Consider the following 18,240-nt stretch of genomic DNA (forward strand, 5'->3'; position numbering starts at 1 on the left):
ATTAAAGGAAAAAGCCTCAGAAGGAGCAGTGGAACAGCACTATAAGTAAGGACACATCCAAAGTAACACAATACAATTAACTGAAAACAGATGCAGAAAGAAAAGCACAATCCTTCTGGAACACAGGCAGTTTCCTGCATTGTGAAATTTGACACCTACCTCAACCTGAGATTCCCAGTCCATGTTTCCTTCCCAAAAGGAAACAGCGGAGAGAAGGACTTGTTTGATGGATGCATCCAAGATACTGTGATCTCCCCTAGAGAGGCTTCTGTCAAATTCCTTCCTTACAGCTCTGTAGACACACTAAAAACAAATGTCAAGCCCTATTTCTCCCCTTCCTCATTTAAACCCTCCAGCAAGCTCAACTTCCTGAGTGGTTTGCAACACTTGCAGCGCAGGGAGTTACATTCAGTGGTTTAGCTCTTGATCCCTCTACTTACCTTCTCTTAAATACTGAGACCTTAACCTTCACCACAGCTCTCAAAGATTTTGAAATTTTCCCAGCTGTACAATGATTGTTGAAAATCCACATTACAGATTCAGAATACTCCTCAGGTAATTCCTTTAATATTTCTAGATTCAAGTTATTCACTCTACCCAAATGTTTCCTGTCAGCAGTTGCTGTTTAACGCACTGCCTTGCTACCAATTAAGTAGAATATATTTTACCACCACAATGGATCACACTATTTCTTTTAGAACAGTTCTAAAGTGCCAGAATAGCTTTATGGAATATTTCTACCTTCCCAACATTATAAACATCTATTTTTAGAGAAAAAATTGTATGTCCCTGCCATGGTTAATCTATTCCTTACACATATACTTATAGTATTTTATTCCCAATTATCATAAGCCACAGGAGCAACTTCAAGTTTCCAGTACAGACTGCCAGCTCTTCTTCAAATCTCCAAATTCTCCAGTTGCTAAAACACATACCAGTTTCACTTTACTTTCACCTGCTTTTTTGGGGGAAGGATATTTTTAATGAAATAATCTTCTCTTGTGATTTCTACACTGTATTTGTATCTGTTTACAAACAGCTACTCTTTAAAACTGATGACTCAGCCAGTAATTGTTGGGAAAGGCAAACATCAGCTTGGAGTATTGCAAGCATTACCCTGTCATCATTTTTATAAAGTAACACCTTCAGCTAAGACCACATCATAAGTTTATATTCTCACAGAGAAAGATGGGCTAATCCAAGCCATTGGTAAAGTTTACATTCCCTCCTTTCTTCATGTTGGAGCATCTTGCTGTCTCTTCTGCCACATGATCCCATAAAATAAGGCTTTCTGCACTGCCAGGCCTCTCTTATGCAATGTTGTCCCTGATAGTGCTCCCTCATCCAGCATCACTCAGACCACTGAGGGGCATGGGGGTGTTTAAATGTTTGAGCTGCTGGCTGGAGAGCAGGAGTGTTGGTCTTCATCTCCAGTAGGAACAATTGCTCTGTGACTTCTTTAAAATGTGTTTTAAGAGTGCCACTTCGCAGACAGAAAAAACCCAAACCTGTATGACTGACTGTACATTTTGAACTGAGCTATGATGTTAATGGACAGACTGCAAAACTGCAATTCAACCACCAGCCCCTGTGTGGTGGGATTTGCCAGGGATGAGGCAACCATGACTTCTCTGGGCAACCTCTTCCAGCAACTCAGCACCATCAAAGTAAAGAATTTCTTCCTTATACTGAACATAAACCAACTCCCAATTTAAAGCCATTCTCCCTTTTTCTACCACTATATGTCCTTGTAAAAAATTTGGTTTTGGAGAGCCAAAAATATGCAAATAGAAAAGCAATATACTTGGTATATCTAATCAAGAACTTTTGTTTTGTATAGATGCACCAGCATCATTCTGTACAACACTGTATTAAAAATATCACTAAGTATTCAAATAAAGAAAACATACACCAAACATGATCAGCTTGGACAGTGAAATTTTGGCATATATTTTTCTGATCTGCTAAGCATAAAATTTCTAGCCTCTGCATCTTGCCATGAAATGCATTTGCCCTGTGCTTTTTGTGTCATAAACCAGTATATTAAAGATTACTATAAAATAAAGGCCTTGGAAACAAATATGTGTTATTGCCATTAACCAGCCAATTTATTACAAAATAGTCTGCAACACAGAGAAGTAAAAAACAGCTCTTCAAGACAACTCATTGAAACAAGTTAACAATTTTGTACAAAACAGAGTTTAATGACTGCTTCATCAAGAAGCTAAGAATCACGGAACATAATCAAACAGCCTGTGAATTTACAAAACAAAAATCCCCACAAACAAAAACCTGAACAGGAAGGTATTAACAAAACTGTCTGCTCTTTTTATGTCCTTGTAGAGTATCTGAGAAACAGACACATAAGACTTCTGGGTGAACTTGCTTTTGGCCCACTCTATCAAAATAAACTACAGAGAAGTCACCTAAAGACATAGCATTTATTTTCAAACCTGGGAAAATTATGAAATAAGCCTCAATCAGTTAGTCCAGGATAGCTTTGAAATCTTGACAAAGAGACGGTTCTGTCACTGCCTGCAGTAGTGCCACAGTATCCTCTGGGATCTTCCTGATTAGCTTCCTCTTACCTACCAAAATATCAGAAACAATTAATTACAACTGCAAGTAACTATTAATTCTGATCTAGGGAAAATGCTAATGAAGCAATGAAATCAATACTAGCTAAAACCACCTAAAAAGCTGAAACATCTGGAATATGGGGACAAAAAAAGTATAATAAAATATGCTACTGTTAAATCAAGCTAACAAATAAAGTTCAAAAATGTATGTGAAAATATTAACAAAGAAAGTGGAAGAAGTTTGCTCCTTGATTTTCTGTTTTTGTGGGTTTTTTTTCGGATTTGAGAACTTCACTAAATTTTGAAAGTATAAGCCCATCTGTTCAACAACTTTACCCACCAAATAAGGCCTTCTGTTAAACCCCAGTTACTTTGAAAGATGGAATGTCCCATCAATAGAAATGCAGACAGCAAAAAGGACTTTTTACAGATTAGGAAGAACATGTAAAATCCTAGCAACAGTTTAAGTCTGTCACTAAACAGAGTCAGCAAAATTGTAAATGATGCAGAAAGCCAGAAGTACTCAATAAACATTTGCCCTGTATCTGGAAAGGAGACAGATGATCTATTTATATCTTATCATGATAAGGAAAGACTCTTGCTCCTTTCCCCACTGGTAATAACAGGAGGGATGTTAAACAATAACTGTGTTTTAAATACTTAACTCTGAAGAATGATGACAACTCATGACAAGCCCCTGATGTTGATATTTAATAGGTTTGGGAAGAGTGGGAAGAACCTCCTTCCCAAAACCTATGAGCTTGATTTCAATTCCCACGGGGAGTAACACAAAGGCACGTGCAGGGACACAAGAGAAAATCACATTTATATCAATTCCTGTCAATAACATAATCTTACAGAGGTAATAGGTTTTATACAGCCAATACAAACTCCAAAATGACAACAGAAATCGCAGCTGTTAAGCCAACATAGGGGCTTTTACCAGCCTTGTTTATCTATATGCTACAGATTACTGCAGCATGTAGAGATACTGAGCAAACTTCACAGGATCCCACCTGAAAGTCAGTGACTTCCCTGTCATGACTACTGACATCCACACATGCTACCTGATTTCTAGAAGACAAAACTTAAAATACCATGTTTAGAATTAGCTCTGACATCTCTACATAATGCTTAGCTCTCTACAGTAACCTTCAGTAACAGAGTAATCTTCTCTACAAGGAGATGTTCTGATTACAGTAACATTGCCCAGGGCTAGGTCTGGTGCAGGGCAAACGAAACTAACTTGTAACTGCATAGAAAACTATCAATATCTCTGTAAATGAATTTCAGTGCATGCCAAAAGGATCAGGACACTTAGTAGTAAATTCAGAAGAAAATACAAATATAAACACTACATACAATCAGGGACTGAAAAACAGCCTTCACCTATGACCAGAGACCTTGGGGATACAGAGATAATGATGCCTGTTCACACCAAGGGTATGCATGCGACTTGTCACCACAAGATGTCTTTGGACAGCTCCATCAATTATTGTATCAACCTGTGCTGCACTGGTGGAACAGGGCTAGTGGAAGTACAGGTAAGATTTCAGGTGGCTATAAGCAAATAGAGAGATAGCATTTGAATTACTTGGACCTCAGTGATTTGTCAACCAATCACAGTGAAAGTTTCCATCTTAAAGGTTTCATAGTAAAGTCACAAGCCACAGCCTGCTAATTGTTCAGGCAGCTGTTAATCAAAGACTTCTGAAGCCTTGATCTTTCAGTAGAGTACCTGAAGTCTTAGACATTTCCAAAAGAAACTGGGCTCTGTAGATAAGAAGAGTGGATTGTCTTAACACTGTGGATGTGAAGAATAGATTCTGCCTCAGAGAAGGTAAGATTTATGAAAGAGTAGCTGAAAATCACTCTTTTCAAGAGAACACCACCACTGATTTTCCATGGACCTTTGGACTTTTCCTGCTCCACCTCCACAATACTCAGGAGTACAACGTTAATAGGCTTCCCCAGGAACTTAGGAAGAAAGATGATTCCCTTTCTGAAGGGCAATTCTCAGCGCCAGAGAAGCCAGCTGACAGGTGGTCAGCTTTCTCTTCCTGGGGAAGAAACCATGCACACAGTTAGGCCTGGACCACATGCAAGTTTCAGGTCAGTATTGCAGTTAGGCAAGTTAGGCAGCTCTCTGGGTACAGCAGAAGGAACCTAGTGACAATTACTATTCAAACTAGGAAAACGTCACCTCTACTTCCCAGCCAATTTTCCCTGGCATCTGTGGTGGTGTGCCTTTGTGGACAGCAGAGACCATTTTTATGGCTGATGCACACAGCCATGGAAGGTGAGATTTTGCTGAGCAGTAAAGCTGCCTGGGGCTGTGCTTCCACCCTGGAAGTACTGCCAGATTAAACAGCAAAGCATGCACAGAGAAGGATGGAGGAGCTTTGGCTTTGGTCTCCCAGTCAAAGATCCTAAGAGCAAAACCTTCAGCACTAGAGATGAAAACTCAAATGTGCCCTATATGGATCCTAGAGAAGTGAGGCAGCTTCCAGAGAAGCCACTGTCCTATTGGTTGTGTCTACTGCATTGTCTGCTTAGCTGCTCAGTCCCTGTCCCCTCTAATTGAAGCAAGCAGCCCTGCCCTGGTTTCTCAGCAGCAATGAGCAAACTTGGGTCCTCTGGTTTTGGTGTAAGGTGAGTAACTCGGAGAAGGAGATCCTCTGGGAAAGGCTGCCAGAACTCTGCTCCATACAGAAAGTCCACAGCTCTCAAGAATGTGGCTGGCAAAATCCCAACCATCTGTTTGTTTCCTGTAAAAGCGTAAGTGTTGTCTTGATACATTCACATTGCACCACCAAAAATCAGACTGTGCACTCAGGCGTTGCTGCAAGCTTTTGATAATAGGAAGGAAATGCTTCCTTCCAAAAGAAGAGCTGCTTTCTTTCTGGGGCACTGGACCTCAGTGCAGCTATCAAAAGAAGCATATGATACATTTCAAATCAAATAGGTGTTACTCTGGAATGAGACCCAGGTCTTGTATAACAAAACTGCTCAAGCAATGACTCATTCAGAGTGCAAATTACAGAGTCAGCATCGAGAGTCTGGCCATCACCGCAGCTAAATTCATCAACAGTACTGGTTGCTTCAGGAAAACCTCTTGCTGTCCACTTTTAGCATCTTAAAACTGAAAATTCTATTATTTCTGGGGCTGGTCTAGAGGCAGACTGCACAACTGTTTAAGGAAAGAGCTCCCCAGGGGCCAGGGACACAGACAGCTTCTTTTACCAAATGGAAGTGTCAGAGAAACGCCAACACCACAACTCTGCAGGAATATACACACAGTGGAGCCAGTGCTTCTGTTTCCAAGTGACTCTGGCACTTTTTTGGGTAAAAGTTTAAATTGTGGGAGGAGCTTATTTAGTTGCCAATTAATCTACATTTTTTAAAATAGAAGCTTGAGCATTTGTGTTTCATTTAGTTAAACCTGCTGACAATACTTACATGATTAACACAGTCTTATTAAGCCTTCTGAAATGTACAAGCTTACTGAGTGCCAAGCATCAACTGTCCTGTGAGAATAAGGCTCTAGAAAATGCAGTGCTGGAAAACATTTTAATCTGTCTACTTAGTAAATTTGAATAAAATCAGAAAGATTTTTAATGTACATCTGAGAGCAACATTTTAGGATTAGAAACCTTTAAAAATCCATTAGTTTCTAAGTTTAATTACAATGAACCATAGACAAAACTGTAAAAATAGCTGAATACTTACAGACTTTTAAGGATGTAAGCAGACATTTGTAAACAGCTTTGTGATTTAACAGTTTGACAGTGAAGGCATGGTAGCAGAGCCATTCTGCTACCTGAATAGGGAATATGCCAGATAAACCTTTGTTACCTTCAATCCCTAGAGAAAGAAAAGGAAAATAATGTAACTGAAAATGATGAGTATTAAGAAATATCTGGTCTCTCCTCTTTCTATAAAATCACCCCAGGATTTTTTACTAGAAACCTGTGCAGTCAGTGAAGTCTCATGCATCAGCAGAAAAACAAGAAACTAGTGTCTGAAACACAATCTTCAGAAAACTGAGTTTGAGAAGAAAAATGCACTGTGATTCTTATTATGCACTTCATAATATTAATTCCCGATCTTTATCCCAAAATTACACCATTGGACTGCACATTCAAGATGCTCTATTTGTCTTAAAAAAACCCAAACAAATCCAAGCCCACTACTTCATTGCCATTAACATCCTATACCTGCATTTATTGTTTTCAGGATAGCATAGCAGCATGATGCAGTCTGAGAGATAATCCTTAGGAAGAAATGAGGGTTTTTTCTAACTTGCTGGCTGAATGGAAATTGGAGAACACAGGCATGGAACCTGTTCACAAAAACAACCTATTTAATAAAAAGTGGTTTGCAATTTCAAGTGAATCTATGACTACATAACTTAGGCACTATACATCATTTAAATGCACACAAGAGTCTTTAGCTGTATCAACACTGTTACTGCATGACACCTCTCCCATATATACACATTCCTGGAATGTCAGACATAAATGATGCTTGTTTCTAAATTTTATGCTGAAAGGAGATCTTGAAGCTGTCTGCCTTGGTAACAGACTTCTCCTCTGAGGACTGCATAACTGTTATGTGCAGGGAAAACTAAACTACCCATTGTCACCAATTCCATATCACAGACTATGACACCAGAGAACACTCACATGAGAGAGTGTGAGAGGAAGAAAAAACAAAGCAAAATCCCACAATAGATTTTGTTGAGATATGCAGGAAAACAGACTTCCAAATTATTTCATAGACCAGGACACTCACTCCTTTGCCTATTTGGAAGCCAACTCTTTAGATGCTATTTGTATTGTATGCTTCCTTATATCTGTTTGAAAATATTTTGAAACTGCTTTTTTTTACCTACAGACTGTGGCATTATAATCCTACTTATGCCAAATATAGCCAATTACAATGCTGATTTTTAATTAATCAACAATGTATATACTTGTTTATTAAATTAACCCAACAATCACTTAAAAAATGGTGACATTTTCAATATATAAAGGATAGACCTAAGTACCATGCTGCATTACATGTCTTTGGCTGAATTAACCTGACATACAGTTATCATGGTGGACAGTCTTTTAAATAACATATAAAGGCCACTGTTAGAATGTTACCATAAAATCAAACAGAAGTAACTAAGTGACCATATCTATCAGAGAAAAACCTTAAATCACCCACAAGCCAAAAGTTTAAGAGCCGGACACATCAGTGCTGTACTAGACAAACCCAATTACACTTCTTGGACAAAGAATACAGCTTGAATGTGGACCAAGATGAATTTAATAACAAAACCAAAATGTCCCTTTGTAACAAGTGTGACCATAGCAAAAGAGCAACCTCTGATTTCTGTGAACAGTGAAGAACTTCTTGCACATTTTTGTGTTACAATAAATAAAAACCCAATTACTTGATGCTGCCAATCATTCCAAGTTTTCAATGTACATAGTTTAGTATTTTCTTCCAACTTGCTTATCAGTTTTGATTTCTTTCCCTTATCTTTGTTTAAAACATTCACTTCCTATACCGGTCATGACAAAGTCATGAATGCCAAGATATTACCAGCTAAGAGCAACTAAAATGTTATCAGCAATAACAAACTACAATTAACCTGGTAGAATGAAATCTCACTTTACCTAATGTTATACTGGTCAAAGTTCTATATGACTTTAATAGATACAAAGTTCTAAATATAAACTGCCTAATATTTAACTGATCTAAATATAAAATGGTTAATAAGGCTTCTTATCACATTCCCGAATCAAAACAGGCTGGTTATCTTGAGGTCAGCTGTCAAAACCAAGACACTGAAAATCCATTTGGTGAAGTATCACTTTAAACACACACATCAAATATATTCCTGTATCCTAAACCTAAAGTATTACTTCAGAACAGTGTTGAAACAAGAATAACTTGACCTACTACTGACATTTACTACTGCACACACCCCGCACACTTACATGGCACACTTTTTCTGATTCATAGCTCCTCCATGTGTCAAGAAAGAGTAATGAAATATTGACACTTACTTCAGAAGACAGTAACCCACCTGTAAGCCTGGAGTAAAAATATCTTGTAGATGTTAATGAAAACTGTTCTAAGGCTGTTGATCTAGAACAGAACAGAAACAGAGCTATAAGAATATTTTAGTGTCATAATAGATCTTGAAGATCTAGGCAAAAAAGATTTTATGCTAAACTTAAAAGACTTCTTTTATGCCACTAAGTTAACAGTGTTGTGAAGGATCACTTCTGGAACCCTACATCTTATTTGATGTCAACATTTCTAGATTATGTAGATTTCCTCTCAAACTTTTATGATAGAACTCAAAGCAGTTTTAATACTCTTCATCACTAATCACAATACTGCCAAACATCCATTTTCATATTCCTACCTGTAAATCAAGAAATAAACTATGACATTTCAATTTGAGGACTGCGCTCAGTTTGTATTTCATGTTTTTCCCAGCTGTTACACTTGAATTGAAGGAAAGACTTGATCTGATAGAAGTACAGGTGTAACTAGAAAAAAAAAAAAAGCAAAAAAAGCAGTTAACCTCTGTGGGCTAACAGACTAAATTAAGTTCTGTAAAGTAAGCCTCATTTAACTTCTCATGTTACAGAGATTTCTTGCTAATCAATGAGCCAGTAGCTAAAAGATGACCATAATTAAATTCAATGTTGAAAGAGACTAGTCCCTGTGGCATTAAGGGTATTAGCTAAGGGCTGACTTCAATACCTCAGGGCTGAAAAATTCAGCCTGCTAAAAAAAGCTAAATTAATAACCTTAAAAACAAACTAAATGTTTGTTAAACACATTGTCTAGCCAGAACATTATTATTTACTCCAGTGACAATCATGTTATCTACATGATCTATGCAATGCAGGAGCTTAGGCTTGAAGCCACCCTAGCTACTGGAACAACCCTGACGAGCTTATCAAAAGCAAAGCCTTGAAACAAACTCTGTGGTGGGCTTGGCAGTGCTGGGTTAATGGTTAGACTTGATCTTAAAGGTCTTTTCCAACATAAACGATTCTATGATTTTATGATTCTGACTAGTGTCTCCCAGACCAGTAGCATCAAAACCCTTTTCAACATGAGCTGTTTCTTTCAAGAACTCATCTAGTGAACAAATCCCTTTGGCTGTTGAGTTTGGTGCTGTTGAGTTTGGAAACCATGTCATATAAATTCCTTTCCTAAAGTGAAAAAGCTTTTCTGTTTAGGAAGACTACTGAGGAACTTTACCACTCTATTGGTGGAAAAACTCCTCCTAATTTTCCACTTAAATGCTTAAGGGCTCTTTATACTAAAAATGGTCAATAATGAAGCTAATGAAGCTATATTCTCCTTGAGTTTAAACAGTTCTTTATTTTCAATCTTTAGCAAATATCTAATGCCACCTCTCGAAGTTCATGTACAGAGTCTACAGAACTTTTCTGTAGGATACATTATCCTGTCTGGAGTTCTATGCCACTTCAGACTGTTTTGTGTAAATGGTCAAGGTTGCTAGTTTAAAGAGAAGTTCCCTTCTCCACACATTCTTTCCCATGTTAAGTGTACCAGAGGGGACACCTCTGATGTTGAAAGGATTGCTAGTCCCTCTAGTCTATACCAAATTAATCCCCATCCATTTTGCAATTAATTCAACTACACCCTTCCCAACACACCCTTGTGCTTCTCCCACTATGTACAAGATATTGTAAAGCTGACACTGGAGTGCACAACTCTATTTACCTGGAGTAATCGCAGTAAACCTCAAGTGTTTTTATATCTAATAACAAACCACACCATGGGATCAAACGACAATCTGGCAGCTGTTTAAATTTGGAAGATCCTGGGATATCATCAACAGGAAAATTCACCACTGTCTTATTTGGGTTTATTAAAAGGCCGTACTCAGGAATACCTGCTGTTAGAGTCCTAAAACAGATATAAACAGTTAGGCTAAGCCCCCCCAGCAAAGCAGACAAAAACTGGCACCATGCTGCAAGACAGAAGATCTTGAGCAAAAGGGCAGAAATCAAAGAATGAACGGAACTACAGCCAACTCTCCATGTTAAGGAACACAGCTAGAAATAAAGAAAGAGAAGACATTAAAGGTAAATAAATACATAAAATAAATAAACTTGAGGATAATGGAGAAAAAATTTTACAGATTAATGCAAATTAAGCACATCAGCCATGCAACACTTGAGACAAGCTGTATGAACCACACTCACAGAAACCTCTGAAATAAAAATCACTGGAAAAAGATGACAAGTTACTGTTTTTGCAAGTTAACAAAACCAAGGAGAATCCATTCCATAACAGGAACCTCACTTATCTGATGAAAAGTTTTGAAGGGGAACATTTTCCCTAAGAATGTTTTCTCTGCCAGACTGCCTGCTGATTACCTGCTAGATACTGGAGCAGCAGTGTCATGGATAAGAAGCAGTTTGTCTTACTTGGCAATGTACTTATGTGCAGGCCTCCTTTTGAAGAGATGAAGACGTAGGCTCTTCTTCTTGGGGAGTCATAGTCTTAATGCTGTCTCCTCAAAACTAATTTATTGAGTCTCCCAGTTCTAATGCTACATTAGGAAAAACTTGTTCTACTCCATTTGTGGCAGAGAGCTCATAGGATCTGATCTGTAAACAGTTCTGGAAACCTCTCACAGAAAAGGCTACTTCTCTACAGAAAATCAACACAGATGGTACAGAAGTGGATATAGAACAAAGATGCAGACAACTTCAAAGGGCAAGAAGGACAATATCTGCACTGCTACTCAAGTGACATTGTGCTGAAAAGATAGCTTGAAGCCCTCACTGTTAGTTTGATTTATCTGTAAACCCACAGATCCCACAGAAAAAGGAATTTCCTTCTGTTCTGATAAGGAAATAAGGACAAATGAAGTCTTCAAAATACACTACCACTATTTCATACTATTTATAATTCAAACTGTACCTAATGATTGCTCCATCACCTTTCAAGCTCACAACAGAGCTGCATCTTTGTGACTACTGAAAAGCACAATGGCATCTGCAGTGTAGTCAGTTCCAATGTCCTTTGGATCCTTTAAATTGATTTTGGCATCAGCAGACACCCCCTAGGACTGACTGTACACTCTTATCTGCAGTAACCAGGAGCTTCTGGGATTCAAATTTTAAAGAAAAGGTAGTTCTCAAGGACAATAAAGAATTACTGTTTTAAAACTTCAGTGTGAACTGCATACTACTATTGGTAGTATGGTATTGGTATCTTCAGATACTCATCATGAAATGTTAATGACCAGAAAATTCTTATCAATATTGGATCAGACCAGAGCTGCATTCTTTCTCAGGGAACAGAAAGCAGCAGCATGAGTTCCCACTAAAAGCATTTTGAGAATGTAAATACAACATCTTTAAAATTTTGAGGGAAAATGTTTTTCAAAAACAACTGTCAGCTGCTTTGGTTAGGCACTAGTTTTTGCTTGAAGCTCCACCAAGGTGAGTGGGTAGGTGCCTAATGCAAACTTAAGCAGGAATTACCCGCCATGTGAACCGCAACAGATTGTTAACTGGCTATCAAGAATGCAGTTTTAGGATTCCTCCCAAGCACAGGCTCCTACCAAGGACTCCAAAATAGCCCTTGAGTGTTAACTCATAAAATAAATACACCTATGTGCATGAAGATGAAAAAGAATTATATAAAAGGTAATAATGCTTACTACTTTGCAGACTATGTCTCTAACAGCATACCTTAGAAAAGTTCTTGCCTTCATTAAATGTGGTGTAAACAGTAAAAAATCATCAATGAGACGTATTAGGACTCTGTAATCAAGAAGAAACCAATGTTAGATTTTTTTTAATACATAATCATTTCAAAGCTTTTTCATTCACTTCACAGCAACAACGTGCCTGCCTATTTTAATTCACAAGATGGTAGAGGCCGATATGAACTCCAAATTGAGACTCATGAAGAAATTCTATTTTGCTTCTTTCCTAAACATAAATGAAATAATTAAGTAAAATAAAAAAGTAATGAGACTGGCAAGATGAAGGAATTTACAACACACAAACTACTCCACAGCGGCTTCCCTCGATGTAAGGCATTACATTTTTCCAAGGGAGAATTTGCAGTATTTTTCTTGACAGGACAGGGGAAAGAGGCGCCAGATGAGGTACACAAGAAGATTCTTGATAGGCTCCAACTCTCTCTTCGTTTACCACATAATAACTTGTTTATGAAGCTATAGCTTGTATGTAAACCAGAATACCATCTACCACTGCAAAGGCGGAAATTTTCTAACAGAATTCAGACCCCAAGCATGCCCGTATTTTTCTGGTAAATCCTGCCTAGCAGATCACAGAGAAGTAGCTCTGGATATAATGATGGACAGTCTCATCTTCAAAGCAAGAGTACTGCCTTCACTTTGAACAGATCGCTGCACCTTGGCCCAGCTAAGTCAATAACCACCTTATTCTTCTGACTTAAAGAACAAATTAAATTATCAAGATCGTTCAACAGACACTTAACATTCTAAAATCTTTTCTACATAACAACAGCTGCTACAGTGCATTCTTCTGAATCAGTTTCATAATTTCCATTTTCTAAACATCCTTTGAAAGCAAGACAGCTTTTCAGACTCACATCAGAGCATCCTCAAGCCTGTAAGTACTACTTTTGTTGGGAAATGTTTAAAATTCTGACACCCAGCAAGCCTCCCAAGAAGAGACACCAGGCAGATGCACTTATCTGGAGTATTCCCACAGTTCTTTTTCATTTTTCTGGGAAAGAATTCACAGCAATGAAGGGAGATGTCAAGTTTCAGGGTCCAGCTCATGACTAAATACCCTAATCCAGGATTCAGTTGGGGATCTGTTCATACAGAGGTAAAAGGAGGTAAACAGCTAATAAAGAGGTAAAGTTTTTATCAGGCTAGCTTTCTGTCAAGCTCCTAAGGAGCAAGCACGTGCAGGGCACAAAGACTGAGAAGATTTACCAAAAATCACACAGGGCTTCAAACAAGAACGACCATACCCCATAAAAATCTGCTATAAAGCTCTGACCTTGATAAAATGTTAAGATTTACCGACAGCAGATCGGAAAGCCCTTAGGCAGAAGCCTGGAGTTCAGAAAGTATGTGGCAAACATCTCATCTTGCCTGAGGTGAGAAGACCACAGATGATGTGGGAATGAGTGAAGCAGAAACTTCTCAGAAGTACAAGAGCAGCTTGTAAGACTCCTTACAGCATCCCTAAATATGGTGCCCTTTCTAAGAATAAATCTCCTACCAAATATACAGGAAAGTCTTCCGTGCATTTTCTTCTCAATCTTGCAGTGAGGAAATTGTCCCAAAAAACAACCACAATTTCACTGAAGCTGCAGAAATGTTTGTGTGCACCACACTCCTAATGAAGTTGGAAATCCTTGAAATTCAAAACTAAATGTCAGAGAAAATGATTAACACATACACTACATATTATGAATTACTGTAACAGAGCACAGAGAAAAACATCCCTACCCATCCTGCTCTATTCCAGAGAGCCATTTGTTTTCCATATCTCCATAGAATAAGCTGCAAAGTAAGGTTGACAAAATGGAGCCCTGTGGAATTCCACAGCACTGTAAGTAGTACCTGTCAAAGAATAAAAGAAAACAAAAAAAATCAAAACATGCAACAAGATCACAATAGCTGTTAAATATTTTTTCCAAGTATAACATAAGAAATATGCTATATGTTTGCCAGTTAGCCTTAATTTTTTTTTGTTCTTCTTCTAAGAACCGACATAGAGATCTAGAAGTTTTAACTTTAACAGTGGAAAAAAACCCCACTAACACACATACTCCTTTCATATTAACAAACTCCAGGAGACAACTGCCATTAAATGAAAGAAACTGTGTAACTGATGTCAAACCACAACACCTCCTCCTGCTGCAGAAACATCCTTCATTGAAGTTTAATTCTTTGTTACATCTTAGTGTGACAGCTTCAAGAGAAGTGTTCTTACACACAAAATCACTGCACTGGAAGAATTTTCTATGCTGGCATCAACCAAATAGGTATGGCTCAAAAAACCCAAGAGAAGTATTTTCACAACACTTCTTTGAAGCAGTGAGATACTATAATGTCCACTTCACCACTATGACATGAATGCCTTGGTGAAGCTGAAGAGAATAAATTCAGATCATGTGCTACTTTTGAGCACTGATCCTACCTGTATTTTTAGTCATCTGAAAACACTCCTGGCAGTAATTTTATTTACTTACAGACTTGTTAGATGTATCAAATGGTATTACAAGATTGCTTAGAGGTCCCCAGGTCAATGATTAGCATTTCTATCAAAACATCAAGTTAATGTTGACTAACTGTATTTTTTTATGAGAAAGAGAGTCTATTTATTTACTAAACATATGGGGTTTTTTTGGACAAACAAGAACAAGCTACTTAAAAGGGTTAAGTTCATTTCAGGACAAACAGTATTTTTTCAGTCAAGTTGCTACTGAAATTGAAAGTGTGAAGCTGGTTTTGTCAGGGTGTGCTTTCTCTGAAGCCATTAAAATTCCATTAAACATATTCACATTGGTTAGTCATTATTAAAGTATGCCACAAGAGCATTCTTATGATCCTGCCAAAGGGAGCGGAAGCATCAATGCCAGAAAAAAATATAAACATGCTTCTATGTGACTCCTTGAGAGCATTTCCCACTCTCCCTCAATCCTGTGAGACTTTAAAAAAAGTATTCTAAAACAAAGGTATTTTTTCCAGAGCAAGAAGCTATTCACTCTAACATAAATCACTCTGAATTCATAAATAATGATCATGTAAGTGCTTAATTGTTTAGACACGGTACACATTTGCCACCTAGAGGCAAAATATAAGTACCAAGTCAGTATCTCTACCAACAGAAGAAGAAATCTGCATTACTACTTTCTATAACATCTGATTCTTAATTTTGGAGTTGCCAATAATTTAAATTCATATTGCTACTGCCTTTTATTTTTATTGCAACTTGCCAAAGAGCAAAACCATTGCACTTCAGGGAAATTACTAACAAGGCTTTTGCATGATTGCTTGGATGTTACTCCTGCTTTTATTCACCACTATGGATCCCACCATTTTAAAGTATATTCCTTTTGAATTACACTTCCAGTTTTAAATGAAGGTTATTCCATATGCTATGGAATAAAACACATTATGAAGGTTATTCCATATTCTATGGAATAATGCATTATAAATAGTTAACATCATCCAGGTAGGGAAGAGAAATTTTATTCAATATAAAGTTGACTCCAAACTCTTCATGCTTTTTTGGAGCTTAAACTGATACACAAATATCTCACTAACATGAAATTAAAAAATCTTTAAAAGACAGCTTTTCAAAAGTCCCCAGCATCAATTAAAGGTATCCTCTTAACAGGAAACAAACAAACAAACAAAGCATACTATAAAAGAATAACTGATTTCTTTTTTACCTGTTCCTTATCTCCAGAATGCTGTTATGTATCATTTGAAGGAAAAAATTAAACAGGCTGGAACTTGTCTCATAGAAAGTTAAGCTCTAGAAATGTGACAAAACAAAACATGATTTGAAATTAAAAATACACTGTAACTTTGAAGATACACAGAAATCTTTAAAATACTAGACTGTAGCAGCTCAAATCCCTATGTAAGTGAAAAGACAAACCCTACACCCAAGATCTGAACATACATACTAAAAAGCTGCTCACATCCAACAAGTTAATTTTTGTTGGATGATGGGTTTTTTGTGTTAGGAGAAATCAAATATAATATCTAGACCCACTTTAAGTGCTGGCATAATATACTGGAATATTACAAGGTATAAGACCCTACTCTTTTGGCCACTTTCCATCCTGTAGAACAATTTCTGTGTGTCCCAATCTTTCTGATTCCCAAAGTCTTGACACATTCACTTGCCCATTCTGCTGCAAAACACACACTTCTTCAGGTATTACAAACACTTCCATGCATTGCTGTCCACCCCATATTTATGAAATATTTTGTTAAAAATTGTAAGATAAAAAATCCATTTACAACAATTTAAATACCCTTAACAATGACTTAATTGAAATTAAAATAAAATTACTTCCTACTTGCATAGATTAGACAGCAGGCAAACACACCCAGCTTTTGACAGAGCCATGCAAGATCATAATTACTTGCATTGAAAAGATAAGGTGATGTACCAGTGGTACAGATGCCCAGCCTGACATGCCACTTTTCTCAAACTACTTTGTTCTTTTAAGATAATGACAATTGTTCTCAAACATAAAATATTTTTAAATAGAATGCTGCTGCTCATGCAATATCTAGCATAGTTCTCTAAATCAGTTTGAAAAAGATAACAAAATGTACTTAGACATCAGAGATCCAGCTAGTTTCCATTTTCATCCAGGTACTCATTAGACTTTATGTTTGTAGGATCCTGGAATTGTACACCAGCCACACCATATATTCTACTCATATGTCCACAGATACACAAGATCATTTCACTTGTATGTTAGAAATCACCTTTTGCCAACCTTGTCATTTTTCACTGCCAGGTTTAGAGAAGAACAATTTGAAAAGGAATTACTAGCCTGAAAGAACATACCTGTCAGCTCATTGGATGCTCAGGACATCTTGTAGATTGTTATTATGGAACACCATGACTCCAAGCAAAGAAATGCATGAAGAACCTGTCTGAGCCTATCACCTACTTCTATACCTTTGTCATGCTGCTTGCACAGAAGGACGTCTTGAGAACAAACACTTGTATCACAAGAATGAAAACAGAAGGACACTTCCTTCTTGCAACAAAGCACCAGTTGGAGTAAAGTTAAAATACATGTGATTTTTAACCATACTTTAATTCACTGAAAGCAAGAAATCTCTTTAAACAAAAACTTAAAGAGTTGATCTTGTTTGCTTTCTACTTAACTCCCTCTAAAGAAGAATTCATTCTCATCAAACTTGACAGGCAATCCTTAAAATCAACTTTTTAAACTGTTAATAAGGCAAAAAAAAAAAGATCTTAAAGCAAAAAAAACCAAAAAAAGCTGTGCAGTTTGCAAGTCAAGATGCCACATCCTTAGCTACTCGGCTTATAATACATTTTATTCATCCTTACTTCTGTATGTTTTGGAGATAGGAAGTGTTGACATCTGCTTTTACTAGATAGTTAATTTTTCACTCGAGGACTGTTGCAAGAAACAATGAAATTAGGAAAATAAAAAGAAAACAGTGGTTAAAACAAAAGTTTGATAAAATAATGAGAAAATCTGGGAAAAGTCTAGAAGGACTTTTAGTCAGATTTCTTGCCTGGTACACTCTTCCACTGAACACTCAGAGCCTGTTACAAACATCAAAGAAGAGATGACAAAAGTCTTTCCAGAAGAAAGAAGGTGCTGGTTAACTAGATGAGAAGTAATATTACCACATAATATGTACATACAAGTAAAAATCCCCATCTTCCTCTAATTCTTCTGTAGCTTTCTTTTTCAGTTGAAAAGAAGTCTCACAATACTTACCTGTTCAACTACTATTGCATTTTGCAATGAGGCATTCTCCTGAAGCTGGGACACAAACTGCTTCATGTCTGGCATAAAGTCCTTGAAAGTAGAAACCTGTGTAATTGTTTAAATTGTGAAGAAACAAATGACAAAA

The 18,240-nt window shown here is 37.2% G+C and overlaps 1 protein-coding gene across 4 annotated transcripts in view; it reads right to left on the reverse strand.

Moving 5' to 3' along the window:
* Positions 1–2,082: 2,082 nt before the first annotated feature.
* The window catches only part of TERT (telomerase reverse transcriptase), a 30,340-nt gene continuing 14,182 nt past the window's right edge, over positions 2,083–18,240 (reverse strand). The window contains exons 7-16 of one of the 4 annotated variants that reach the window (XM_053987848.1): positions 18,105–18,200; positions 16,050–16,135; positions 14,098–14,211; positions 12,332–12,403; positions 10,347–10,532; positions 9,007–9,133; positions 8,662–8,723; positions 6,797–6,921; positions 6,309–6,443; positions 2,083–2,588 (exon numbers count right to left, since the gene is read on the reverse strand). In XM_053987848.1, the coding sequence (XP_053843823.1) occupies positions 2,485–2,588; positions 6,309–6,443; positions 6,797–6,921; positions 8,662–8,723; positions 9,007–9,133; positions 10,347–10,532; positions 12,332–12,403; positions 14,098–14,211; positions 16,050–16,135; positions 18,105–18,200 (1,107 nt within the window). In that variant the 3' untranslated portion in view covers positions 2,083–2,484. The remainder of the gene's footprint in view (positions 2,589–6,308; positions 6,444–6,796; positions 6,922–8,661; positions 8,724–9,006; positions 9,134–10,346; positions 10,533–12,331; positions 12,404–14,097; positions 14,212–16,049; positions 16,136–18,104; positions 18,201–18,240) is intronic. The other 3 variants (XM_053987838.1, XM_053987846.1, XM_053987847.1) reach the window with 3 other exon arrangements.

Source organism: Vidua macroura, chromosome 1 (assembly GCF_024509145.1).
Source record: "Vidua macroura isolate BioBank_ID:100142 chromosome 1, ASM2450914v1, whole genome shotgun sequence".
Lineage (NCBI taxonomy): Eukaryota > Metazoa > Chordata > Aves > Passeriformes > Viduidae > Vidua > Vidua macroura.